Source organism: Gymnogyps californianus, chromosome 1, assembly GCF_018139145.2.
Source record: "Gymnogyps californianus isolate 813 chromosome 1, ASM1813914v2, whole genome shotgun sequence".
NCBI classification, from domain to species: Eukaryota; Metazoa; Chordata; class Aves; order Accipitriformes; family Cathartidae; genus Gymnogyps; species Gymnogyps californianus.
Genome location: NC_059471.1, coordinates 183,897,925 through 183,910,958, shown reverse-complemented (window position 1 = coordinate 183,910,958; position 13,034 = coordinate 183,897,925). Strand labels below are relative to the sequence as shown.

Here is a 13,034-nt window from a genome sequence, read left to right as displayed (position 1 = left end):
GAGGGAGCGGCAGGGGCAAACAGCGCATGCGCCCGCGCCCCGCCGCGCTTCGCCTCACGGCCCGCGGTCCGCGGCCCTCCGCGCTGCCTGGCCACGCCCCCTCCGCCTCACGTGGCGGGGAGCTGGCCCGGCGATTGGCGCTGCCGTGCCCCTTCCCCTTTGCCCCGCCGCCGGGGACGGTGGCCAGCGGGCGTGGGGAGGGGCAGGGGTCGGCCATGGAGCAGGGGGAGGCTGCCTCGCCGCCGGCGGCCGAGGAGAAGCGGGGGGGCGAGGAGGAGGAGGAGGATGACGACTTCGGCTACCGGCTCTTCCCCGACCGGAACAAGAAGCCGCAGAGCTTCCTGGTCCGCAGCTTCTTCACCTTCCACAACAGGTGCCAGCTGATGCTGAGGATGACCCTGGACACGAGTAAGCGCTTCGCCGTACCCCGGCGGGCCCGGGCCCGGCCCAGGCCCTGGCGCAGCGAAGGGCGCCCCGGGTGGAACCGGGGACGTCCGTGTCCCCCGCTGGTGCGGTCTGCCGCGGCTTACGGTGGTGACCTTGGGCGGCAGGGGCTCGGGGCGGGAGCTGCTCTCCTTCCGCTGTGCCCCCCCCGGGGCGGCTGGACGGGGCCCGAGCAGTTCGCGGATGGGGCTGCTGCTTGATGAACGCGGTGATTTTGCTTAACACAAAGAAAATACAATTTCAAAAGTGGCTGTGTGTTTTTTTCCTATCAGGAGGTCCTTCTCTACTTCTTTCTCTTGAAAACTTGAGGGGATTTGTTGATTTCTGGTTTGTTTGTGCCCTTTTCAGTATGTAATGCTGTCTGTGAATGTTATTGAAAACAATGGTCACTATAGCCCGCTCTATGTCTACTACTAATAAAATAACGTTAGAAGTGACTTGATTCCTGAATAGCTTTGTATATATCACGATTCTATATCACTTTACATAGCCTGAGCCGTAACAGATGCCAGTTGCATTGCATTAGGGTTAAATACTGCAAAGTTTGAATTTGCGTGTGTAGTGCTTTTCCTTTTTTTTTTCCCTGACTGTCTTTATATTTTGATTATAGATGACTTTAAAAACTTTTGTCTAGAGAAATTGATTGCAGCAATGTTTTTCTAGATCCATATGCTCAACTTCTTCTTGAGGCTATGAAGCGATCTGGTTGGTATGTAAACTAATTCATCTTGTTTTGTGTAGTAACATCACTATTATATGGAATTACTGTTTTTTTTCAATTTCTTCCCTGTAACTTTGTCTGGGCCTTTCAGCACTGTCTTCAATGACCGGCACTTTTCTTGTGAAAACTGTGATGGCTGTGTCAGTGGAGGTTTTGATTCTGCCACGTCTCAGGTAGGCACTGGGCATTGTCCTCTTTCAAAAGACTACAATTTTTTTAGTGTTTTGTTACTAGGATTAAATCTACTAATGCTGATATCTGAGTTACTTGCGAAAACAAAATAAATGAAGGATGTTCTATGGTATCGGAACTAGTACACCACAGAATGATGAGGCTGTTAATGTTGAAAAACACTGATCTAAAGAGTCAAAATCCTGTAGGTGATGTGTGCTGGGTCTCTGACAAGTAAGGGAGATACTGAAACTTGGTGAAAAGTCTGCCTATATCTTTTCTTCTACAGATTGTTCTGTGTCAGAACAACATTCGCCAGCAATCCCATATGAATCGGGTGGTCACACATGAATTGATTCATGCTTTTGATCACTGCCGTGCACATGTTGACTGGTTTAATAATGTCAAACACTTAGCATGTTCAGAGGTAAGTTAAAATGCTTCTAATGTTGTCATTATATTAATTACTGCTGGTTATTAGGGATGCTTCGTGTTTAAATAGGCATACTGTTACACAGACTTCATTTGGTTTAATTCTGTTAATACATTTTGTCCTTTCTGTCAACCTAAATAGTTTCATTCAAAAACCAAATATTTAGTTTTCAGAAATATTATTAAGTCAGTGTCATATTAAGTAGAATGTGATCACTGTGAGTATAACCATAACAAGAAGTGGTTATTAACACATGAGAGTAGTTAGAGATGAAAACACATTCACACATTAATCAAATGTTTATACGGTTGTTTTTCTCCCCTGCAAATCTTGGTATGTTGGGTAGTTACCACAGTAACTTATTTTTGTTAAGATTTTTTTGGTTAACAGCAAACTTGTCTTTTCCTATAATATACATTTTTTAATTAATTGTGGTGTTGCTAATTGTACACTTTAGTTATGACTCCATGTCCATTTCAGAGGACATAGGAATTTGTTGCTTGAAAGGCCTTAAAAAATGATGCATTAGGAGGTGAAATTAAACTGAGCATAGACTAGTAAGGATTCCTCTTGTGTACAAGACTTGTGTGTATTCACATGCTTTTAGTTGGTTTCTCATGTAATCCATATCATTTGACCACAGAAAAACTTACCCTTATGATTAATATTATGAAAGTATATTTTTGTGACTGTGTGAATTAGATGGCTTTTTAACTTTTAAAAAAATACATAAAATGATATGAAAATGTTATAGTGGCTCTGTTTTGGGGTTTGGTTTTTTTTGTTGTTGTGGGGTTGGTTGGTTTTTTTTAATGAGAACATATTTGATTCCAGACTTAAGATGTGCACAGGTTTCATCTATAAATAGTATGTGAGAGAAGCAAACCGATGAGTTTGGTACAGAACAAATCAAATTTCATAAAAATTAATTCATTAATTAAATTCATATTTGCTGTGGAAGAGAGTCGTAGTCACGCTTTATCTTTTTATAGGTGAAACTTAATGAAGTAACCTTTTGTGGTGTCAGTAAAGCCATTCTATATAATTGTGGGGGGGGTTGACCTTGGCTGGCTGCCAGGTGCCCACCAAGCCATTCTACTCCCCTCCTCAGTAGGACAGGTGAGAAAAATAAGATTAAAAAGGTCATGGATCAAGATAAGGACATGGAGGTCACTCACCAGTTACCGTCATGGGCAAAATACACTCGACATGGGAAGATTAATTTAATTTATTGCCAATTAATGACAGAGTAGGACACTGAGAAATCCCCCCCACCTCCCCTTCTTCCCACACTTAACTTTGCTCCTTCATTCCTGACTCTTCTATCTCCTTCCCCCTGCCCCCGACAAGTGGCACAGGGGAATGGGGGCTGCAATCAGTTCATAACATTTTGTCTCTGCTGCTCCTTCCTCCTTGTGCTGTTCCCCTGCTCCAGTGTGAGGTCCCTCCCACGGGATACTGTCCTTCATGAACTGCTCCAGCGTGGGTCTTTCCCATGGGCTGCTGTTCTTCAAGACCTGCTCCAGCTTGGGTCCTTTCCACTGGACTGCTCCAGCGTCGGTCCCCCACAGGCCACAGTTCCTGCCAGAAAACCTGCTCCTGCGTGGGCTCTCTGTGGGCTGCAGCTTCCTTCAGGGCATGTCCATCTGCTCTGGCGTGGGGTCCTCCTTGCACTGCAGTGTGGATATCTGCTCCACTGTGTTCCTTCATAGGCTGCAGGGAGACAACCTGCATCACCATAGTCTTCTCCATGGGCTGCAGGGGACTCTGCTCTGGCGCCTGGAGCACCTCCTCCCCTCCTTCTTCACTGATCTTGGTGTCTGTGGGGCTGTTTCTCTTGCGTTTTTCTCACTCCTCTGTCTGACAGCTACCACATAGTGGTTTTTTATCCTTTCTTAAATATGTCATCGCAGAGGTGCCACCGGCATCGCTGATGGGCTCAGCTTTGACCAGCGGCAGGTCCATTTTAGAGCCAGCTGAAACTGGCTCTGTCCGGCATGGGGGCAGCCCCTTGTCTCATCTCACAGAAGCCATCCCGGCAGCCCCCTGCTGCCAACATCTTGCCACATAAACCCAACGCAATAATAAAGAATTACTAAGTATCATCTACTTTTTTTTGTGTCTAAGCGTTTACACTGTGCAGAATAAAGCGTGTAAGCCTCAAACATAAAATTAGAGAAGATACATAAAACAAGATTGTGCTTGTTCTCGCTCTTGTTGAGATTATTTTGCTTCAGGTCTTTTGATGCTTATTTTATTATATGGTGTTTACAGTTTTTTTCTTACATTTCATATTTTCCATGCATTTATTCTCACTCTGGTACTTCACTAAAACTAGATTTCCTATAATTATGTTTCCTAACTGAGAGGGTAGGGTGTGGAACCGTTGGCAGACAAAAGAAATTACAATGCACAGGACAAGACAGTTAACAAGCTAAAACATACATACTCATTTAAATGTGGCTTTTCCTAAAGCAGGTGGGTTACTGCTCTTCTGGGTATTGCAGCTGTAGTCTTTGAAAGGTACCTGCCTTTCTTCCTGACTCTCGTAGCAGCTTCTGATCTAGACTGGCGAGAATATTACTTTCCATGTTCTTTTAGCAGTTCATGTATATATTTATATATATACACACACAATATGATCTCTTCTGCTCATTCATTTAAGCTTTGGGAATATGTGAGACTTGGTCCCTGGAGAAACTTACAGGTTCTATAGTAATACTTTGCAGTTCATTGAGGCTGAGAGGGTGGATATAAAGGGTAATATGTACTTAATAAGTAGAAGTGGCCCTGGGAATATTCTCTACCAGCAGTCACCAGAAAGATATTGAAGAAAAAAAATTTGTTACAGCTTTTTTGACTTTGTATTTCCAGGTGTTTCTCTGATTGTGTGGTGCTTTTTTTCCATAATAGATTCGAGCTGCTAATCTCAGTGGAGACTGTACACTGATGAATGAAATAGCCAGATTTAAATTTGGATTAAAAGGACACCATCAGGTAAAGACTGTAGATGTTAAAGTCTACTGATTTGTTATGAGCCATCTTTATCTACTTGATCTCAGCTTTCCACACTTTCGTAGCTGAAAACATCAGAGAAAGAAGTAGATGCCGTGGACTTGCTACTTTCTCTTAATTAACCTTTAATAACCTTTAACGATTCATGGTAAATTTTTTTTCCACTGTGTTATTTTTGTTGGGAGTGAAATTCCTGAATACTTAGTCATATCATAGAGCATTACCACTGACAATGGATGGTTAATAAGAACCAAACAAACAACAGGGTTTGCAGGAAATGTAGTGGGAATACCTTACCCACTATAAGTGGGTAAAACTCTAAAAAGTCTTTGAAAACTGGAGGAAGGAGAATGACAAGGGTTCTAAAAAACCACGTGTGTTAAGTCTTATAGGAATTAATTTTTTTTTAATAGTAATGAAGACTACGGGTTGAGTCCCAAGTAGTTGCTCATGTTAGAAGGCAGTTAGCTTGTAGCTGGGGATGTTTACATCATTTTTTTTTTATCTTTTAGTAGACAAACTGTGTAAGCAAAAGTTACCATAAAGAGAGGTATCGAAATGAAGGCCAGTAGAGTAGTCATTCCTTTATGTTTTATAGCATTTCAATTGGAAAAGTACTAACTGATATTTATGTCTGTTTCTTTCTGACATATTTTCTCTTGTGTCCAAATCAAGTTGTACAAATAGTTGATACCTGCAACAAATGCAAATTGTATTTTAATTCCTCTTCTAAGGAATGTCTTTTACTTATCTGACAGTTTATTTGCACGTGGAAAACTAAAACACAGTTAACACAGGATGGAACAAAAATGTACTTTAATGCTTATTACGGGTATTGTTTGACTCTTCTGTGATACAAAATTATTGCGTATGTAGTAGGAGTTAATACTTGACAAAATCTGGAAAAAAATTGTACTAATAATGACAGATTTTTCTTTATCTAATTCCCACTTTAGACTTGTGTGCGAGACAGAGCAATTCGTTCCATTCTGGCTGTTAGAAAAGTTAGCAAAGAAACGGCAGAAAAAGCTGTGGATGAAGTTTTTGATGCCTGCTTCAATGATCTGGAACCTTTTGGAAGAATCCCGCACAGTAAAACAGATGCAAAACGTGCTTATAGAGACTTTCAGAACAGAGATCGCTATAATGCTAACTTGTGAAGGAAAAAACCATGGAAAATTATGTTACTATCTGATTGTTCTGCAACATCTGGAGTTACAGTCTATACACACAGTGCTGGTGGAAAGGGCAATTCTATCAAATGTATCAATTAATTTTGTAAACTTTTTCCAGGAGCCGACTTCCATGGAAGTAAACAAAGTAAATGAACAAGACAAAAACGTGTTTCCTCACCTGTTATTCCAGCAAGATAATTTAATACACCAAATGACTTGTCAAATAACGATCTGCACGTTTAATTCTGCTCAGTCTGACTAGGACTTGGTTTCTAAAAGTTTTGTTGTTGCTGAATAAATCTTTTCATAAAATCTTTACATTTCCACCATCTTTGATACACAGTGATAAATTTGATGATCTTCATCACTCCATTTTAAAAGATGGGCACCTGAACTACAGCTCTTGGGTCTAGATTTAATAACTATGGCTAAACCCAAAATTTAATAAACTGCCAGATTTGTTTTTGAGCACCTCCTGAAATTCTTGGAATTCCAGCTCATCTAATGTTAACTTTACAGATACATAAAACCCTTTGGCTTTTTAGGAATTTGACTGACAAATCTGCTTACCAGATAAAACCTACAAGCTGGAAAAGCATTGGTGAGAGCCTGTCTACCAGGTTGAGCTTTGCTCAGAATGTTGGTGTAGCTTATGGTCGTCTTCCTATACTTGCTAGGTGGGTAAGTCTATCTGAGGAAAGCAAGAAGCTGCTAGCTTCATCCTAAGTCTTAGGGAAGCTGTCTCATTCCTCCGCTATTTCCAAATATAAGGTGGTATAATAATTTTCGTGGATGCAAGAGAACCACGTTTTCTTCTCTTTCTTGAAATTAAATGTGCGATTCAACCACAGGTACAGTTCACTGACGTAATGGAGATGTGAGTCCGCAGTCAAAGGGTTGTAGGCATAGCTGCTGTAACAGTTAACGGATCCAGACTCAAGTGGTCTTCGTTCCACCAGAGATGAAATGGTGCCATGATTGTTACTGTTTCATATCAAGTGCAAAACATTTTAGACAGGCTTTCAACTTCATAGGGTGTCAAGGTCTGAGGAGTAGTGGTGGTGGTGTCAGTTTTCCTGCGTAAAGTTGTTCACAACTGCAGAAGCATAGAATTGCTGAGGTTGGAAGGGATCTCTGGAGACACTACTGTTTCAATCACACTGCACAGAGCAGGGTCAACTAAAGCATGTTGCTGAGGAGTGTGTCTAGTTGAGTTTTGAATATTTCCAAGGACAGAGACTCTACAGCCTCTAAGGATAATCTGCTCCAGTGTTTGATCGCCCTTGGAGGTTGTTTGGGTTTTTTCCTCCTAGTGTGAAAAAGGAGTTTCCTGTATTTCACTTTGTGCCAATTTCCTCTTGTCCTTTCCCTGGGCACCACTGAGAAGTATCTGGCTCAGTCTTCTCTGCTTCCACCCTTGCCCCATCAGGTATTTATGCACATTGATAAGATCGTCCCTGAACTTTCTCTTCTCCACGCTGAAGAGTCCCAGCTCTTGGTCTCCCTTTGTAGGTCAGATGTTCCGATCCGTTTATCATCTTCATGGCAGTTCGCTGGACTCAATCTGCTATGTCCATGTCTCTCTTGTACTGGGAAGCCCAGAACTGGACCCAGCACTCCAGATGTCTCACCAGTGCTGAGCAGAGTGGAAAATCACCTCCCTCAGCCTGCTGGCAACACTCTTCCTAATGCCGATCAGGAGGCTGTTGGCCTTTTTTGCTGCAAGGCTGTGTTGCTTGCATACAAGTTGGTGTCCACCAGGACTGCCAGGGCCTTTTCTGCCATGTTGAGGTCTCTCTGAATGGCAGCACAAACCTCTGGTGTATCAACCACTCCCCTCAGTGTTGTGATGTCTGTAAACTTTCAGAAGTTGCACTACTCCTATCTTCCAGGTTGTTAATGAAGAGGTTAAACAGCGTTGGCCCTGATACCAATACCTGGGGCACACCACTAGTGTCTGGCCTTACACTTACGCGTGTACCAGACATGGCTGAAGAATCAACATGGACTTGGGAACATCTCAGCTAGATAGTTTGCATACATACACTCTGGAGATTTGAAAAGTTTGAAAATATCAATATGAATTGTTCTGTTCGCTTACCTCAAGTGTCAGAAAGCTGTTCCAGGCATGTTAATTTACTGCTGTAGGTGTAATGATAGGTCAAGTACCTGGAACTTGGGTGCTAAGCACAAGAATCTGCCAATCATGTTTTGTTCACATGGAATTCAGTCAGGCAAAAAACCTCTCTGCTCTGCTACTTGTTGAGTTAAAACTATCTGGAAATAGCAGTAGAATGCCACCTGCTACCTGGATGGGCTTAGACAGCATGTAAGGTCACCATGCAAATTTGCAGTTTGAACCCAGAGTTCAGGCTTAATCACTTGGAAGAATAGCTGCATATGTACAGGCATTTTATTTGTTCTCTGTTTATTGTAAAATGCAAAAACAGCCCTGGGAGACCTGGACACCCAGGCCCTGCAGCCCAGGTTCATCACTCACCCACTCCCAAAAGAATGTCCCTATCACAGGACCACAGTTTTGTTGTTCCGCTCTTGCTTTCCTTGGCGCTGTGCATTTTGCTTTCTTCAGTTCTCTTTCTCAACAAGGATTGGAAAGAAAGCAAGAAAAACTGGATAAGGGTGGAAGTGGTGACTCCATAAGTATATTGGGAGAGGGAATTTAAGTCATGGTACAAGGTTGAACAGTTATAAAATGGTCATGTTTAATTTACATAGGAAATTAGAAGATGGTATATAAGCATCTGAAGAGTAAAGGTATTCTAAATAAGAGAACAAGGAATAGGCATTGTTTATACTGAGGAGGAAAAGTTTAGGGAAAAGGTTGATCCCAGAATGAGAAGTGTTAAGTGCTTTAGTATTCCAAAAAGGATGAACTGAAACTAGATTGTTGTGTGTTCACATTTATTTGCATTTTATTTCTGTTGTAGTAATCCTGTATTTCAGGATTTCTCCTGGTCATTGGCAACGTTTGTAAAGGAAAGGGCTATTCTACCTCTTTCATCCTCTCCACCCTCAAAGATGTGTAACTTTGGTTTCCAGTTCTTCACTGCCCTCCCTGGCAGCACTGTGGAGGCCGCAATGATAGGCCGAGTAAGGTTGAGTTAGGACAAGCTGATGGATTTGAGAACTTAAACCCTTATAGTACCACCTTGGTGTACTTTACTCACATGCTCAAGGTTAAACTAATCACCAAATTTGGGATCAGGAAGGAAATTTTCCTTGATGAATTTGATAGGGATGACTGGTATTTTTGTTGAGCGGCTGGACGCTATTTTGTGCTGTTCAGGCCCTAGTGCACAGCTTTGTGTTTGCAGCCTCTGAACGAAGAGTCCTGCGTGACAAGTCCAGTGCTGAGCTGAGCTGTGACAGTGGCAAGGCTGGGTGAGTCTGGTCCTCGGAAATGAGATCTGAAGTAGGCAATTATGCCTGTGCAGTACGAGCTACCCTGCACACAGAGGTGTTAGTAGGGAGTTAGGCTTCCTGAGACCATAGCGGGACAGAGTGGTCAGTGAGAAAGGCAGACCTGGAAGAAGCAGCCATCTGCATCGCCGCAGAGTTTCATGTTAAATGATGGTCTTTCTGTTGCAGGGATGAAGCTCATTGCCGTGACCTCGAATGCTTTCTCTTTCCCAACCGTGGCACATCCCAGCTGGGATGTTGGCCTTTTTACTGTAGGTCTAACATTTGTCAGCAATGGGAAAGCTTTTATGACTTGAGTCCTTTGTGCCCTGAATTGTTGCTCATGTTCTGGTTGTCTCTGGTGGTGGAGGACTGGGTATGATGATCAGTGTTGCCTTCTCCTGTTCTGTGTCCCTATATATTTTGTGACAAGAGGACTGTCAGTGTATGATGCTTTTTCAGGCAATACATAGCTGCGAGATTTGGCTGTGGTGGGGCAGCAGACTCCCTGGTGAGACTTGAGCAGGAGTGAGGCACCGAACTGCTCAGGTAAGGGAAGGTCAGGACATGCACAAATTTCAAGTGCCTGACAGGCGCTAAGGCTGGAAGGGGAAGGTCCTCCCAAGTACCTCCAGAATTAGGCAGCCTCTGAGGGGGCTCGTTTGACTGCAGCTTTGGGCTCCTGCAATCCACCTATTTATTTCACATGCCTACAACCTTTTGGATCTGACCATCATTCTGTAATTTCCTCCTGAGAAGAATTCATTCATGTAATTAGTCTCCAGCCCAATAGGCCTGCTCCTAAAATGTCACTCAGGAACAAGCTGCGTGAAGAAGGCGATAGCAAAGACAGCTGCTTCCCCTATCCCCTGAGCAGAGCCAGCAGTGTGTCATCATTTCCTGAACAGCAGCAAACACTTTGAAAAGATTCAAATGTAAGCACTGTCCTCACAAAGGACAGAGCAATGCATCCAAGCAGTACCTGAGAGATCTGATCAAGCCTGACTTGTCTGAGTTGTTCTATTCATGTTGGACTATGCGTGGGTTGCATTTATTCCCAGGTGTAGCATAATTCATACCCACAGGTACCATTGCTTCTGGGGCTAAGCATTAATGCAGATCCCTCAGAAAGTCATCGTAGTTGTCTTGGAGGAAGTAATGGCTTGGCCAAGATTCCTCAAACCTGTGCTTTCAATAGTTTTGCAGAATTTCAAATGGAGATTCCATAATCTTATTTTCTTGGGGTAATTCCATCAGTGACTGACAAAATCGCATGGCTGAATATCCGAACAGAAAAAAATGGATATAATATCCTACATACCTATGGAGAAAATTACACATTGAATTCTAAGCTTCCCGTCTTTGATGTAATCTAGGTAGACCTTCTGGGTTTTCTAAAATCCCCTGAGGATCAGAGATGCCTTGGAACAGCATAATCTTGTGTGTTAATATTCCCTTAACCTTTACTGCTTTTCAAATCCCCGTTTTAGTGAGCATGATGTATGATCCTGAGTTTTTTATAATACTTCTCACACATATTCTGGCAGATAATTCCTTCCCTTCATTATACCTTATTAACCAAAGTTCTACATTAATGAATGTGTGTGTGTGTTTGTGTGGTTTGCATTTATACTGCATTTTGACCAACACATTGTTTGAATAGATACAGTTGTCTGCTATCTGGGATAAGCTTTGTCAAGTCTACTTAGAAATGGAAAGAATATGCAAGCATACAGGCTGCTTCTTCTTTTCTTTAGCATTTTTGCTAGATGAACACCATCAAAATCTAGGAAAGAAAGTATTCCAGAGGTATCTGCAAGGGACGTTGGTAATAAAGAGTACGTTGAGCTATATAAAGACATAATTATTAAAAAAAAAAAAAGATCAATATGAAATAAAATTACATAACCAGGAAATGTCAGTTTAAGCAACAGGTATATTTCAGTTACACCAAGTCAAATTGTAATGGCAGAATATATGCACAAGTCACCAGAAAGCAATTAGAAGAGTCTGATGGGCTTCTTGTTATTCCCTGAGAAAAGGAGGGACAATAATTAAATGAAATTTTGCACACACTGTTTATCAATTCAAGCAATCATTTCATTGCTTTAGGTGCAATTTTAATCTGCATCATTTTTTCTCATCAAAACAGAGGTTAAAAAAAATGAGTAAAAGCTCATTGCAAATATGAAAAATATGGGACTTGATTAAGCAGCAGAGGGAGCTGAAGGACCATGGAACAGCGTGCTGCTGTGGAAAGCCACCTGCAGACCATACACAGCTGTTGCTCAGTGTGTAGTTCAGTTTTGGTTTAAATCTCTGTTTTAATCAAATTTGCATAACTAATGTTAAAATAGGTTAAAAATTAAACATATTTCAATTGCTTTATTCTGCTTCTGCAGAAGATTTGCTTCCCTTAGAATACCACCTCAAAACATATATGGAAATATTTTTGCCATCTGTGCTGTTTTGGAGTGTGACTGTGTTTGCAGGGGCAGTTAGATAAATGCTGGTGTGCATGAGGCAGACCAAAACGTCAAGCTATAAAGACCCATCATCAATAATCAGAATCATGCAAATTACATTAGCTCAATTCCTTATTCCTCATGCCTGAATTTCCACTACATTTTCATTTTGTCTCTTATATCTGAAAGATTTTGAAGTTTTGGCAAAACCAAAAAGAAGGAAAAAAAGAGCATCATTGTCCGAATAGTAAAGAGATATAATTTTACAAAGGAGAGTAATTTAATAAAGAGAATATAATTTTACAAAGGAGAGTAATTTAATAAAGAGTCTTCAGGTGTTTGGGTTTTTTTTCCTAGGGAAGAAGTGCTAGCCATGACATACCTCACTGAATAGTTCCTTGGCAGAAGTATTTTTAAAGTTTGTAGTACCTAGCTCTCAGTTGCATGGATGTGTGCCAGTTACCACAGGAGCCTTCATGTGTTGATTGTAGTTTTTCAAAACTGTTTTAGAGAACAGTAGCAATTATAAGTGAAAACAACAAAAATCATCAGTAAGCAGAAAAATCCAACTCTGATATAATGAAAAGTTCAGAAGTTTTCCGGGCATGTGCAGGGAGTCTTACCTTTTGCTAGAACTGAAGAGTTCAGCACCAAGAGGTTATTATCCGCCAGAACTCCACCCAAATTCACTAATAAGCATTGCTCCTCTAGCGTGCCATTAAGCCTGATCAAAAAGAAAACTAGAAAACAAAGATTTACATCATCTTTTTATTCAATAGGGTTTTTTTTGTTGTAGTTCTTTAATGGGACATGAGAAATTCATTCAGAGCTTGGGAGAGAGTGAAACCATTACTCTCACTTTCCTTGAAAAGAAGATGGAAAGAAGAAAAAGGAGGAGAAGAAAGGCATGCACAAAGGACTCTCTGCGCTGGTGGGTAAGGAACCATTATATGAAGAGAGATCTTGGCGTCAGCTCCTGCTCTACTGAATGCTAAGTAAAAAATATTGAAGCACATGTTGGATTTACACCCGTGCTCCCCACTCACACGCATCAGCTGGGGAAAGGGCTGTAAACAAGGCAGGGCGGGGTGACAAGCTGGGCAGAGTTATGGCTGCAGAGGGAGCAGGAAGCCTTTGGTACCCAGTAACTTTGGTTAGTTCCCTTCCCTCCTTCCCAGTGCAAAGTGGAG

The 13,034-nt window shown here is 41.9% G+C and overlaps 1 protein-coding gene across 1 annotated transcript; it reads left to right on the top strand.

Annotated features, from left to right (window-relative positions):
- The first annotated feature begins 215 nt into the window (after positions 1–215).
- ATP23 (ATP23 metallopeptidase and ATP synthase assembly factor homolog) lies at positions 216–6,317 on the top strand. The gene is made up of 6 exons (XM_050907067.1): positions 216–408; positions 1,108–1,153; positions 1,257–1,338; positions 1,626–1,763; positions 4,683–4,766; positions 5,741–6,317. The coding sequence occupies exons 1-6, from the start codon at positions 216–218 to the stop codon at positions 5,942–5,944; spliced, it is 747 nt and encodes a 248-aa protein (XP_050763024.1). The 3' UTR covers positions 5,945–6,317.
- The last annotated feature ends 6,717 nt before the right edge of the window (positions 6,318–13,034 follow it).

Coding starts and splice junctions, on each gene's coding strand:
- ATP23 (XM_050907067.1), top strand. CDS start 216: ATGGAGCAGGGGGAGGCTGCCTCGCCGCCGGCGGCCGAGGAGAAGCGG. Junction 409..1,107: donor GAGGATGACCCTGGACACGA/GTAAGCGCTTCG, acceptor ATGTTTTTCTAG/ATCCATATGCTCAACTTCTT. Junction 1,339..1,625: donor TTGATTCTGCCACGTCTCAG/GTAGGCACTGGG, acceptor TTTCTTCTACAG/ATTGTTCTGTGTCAGAACAA.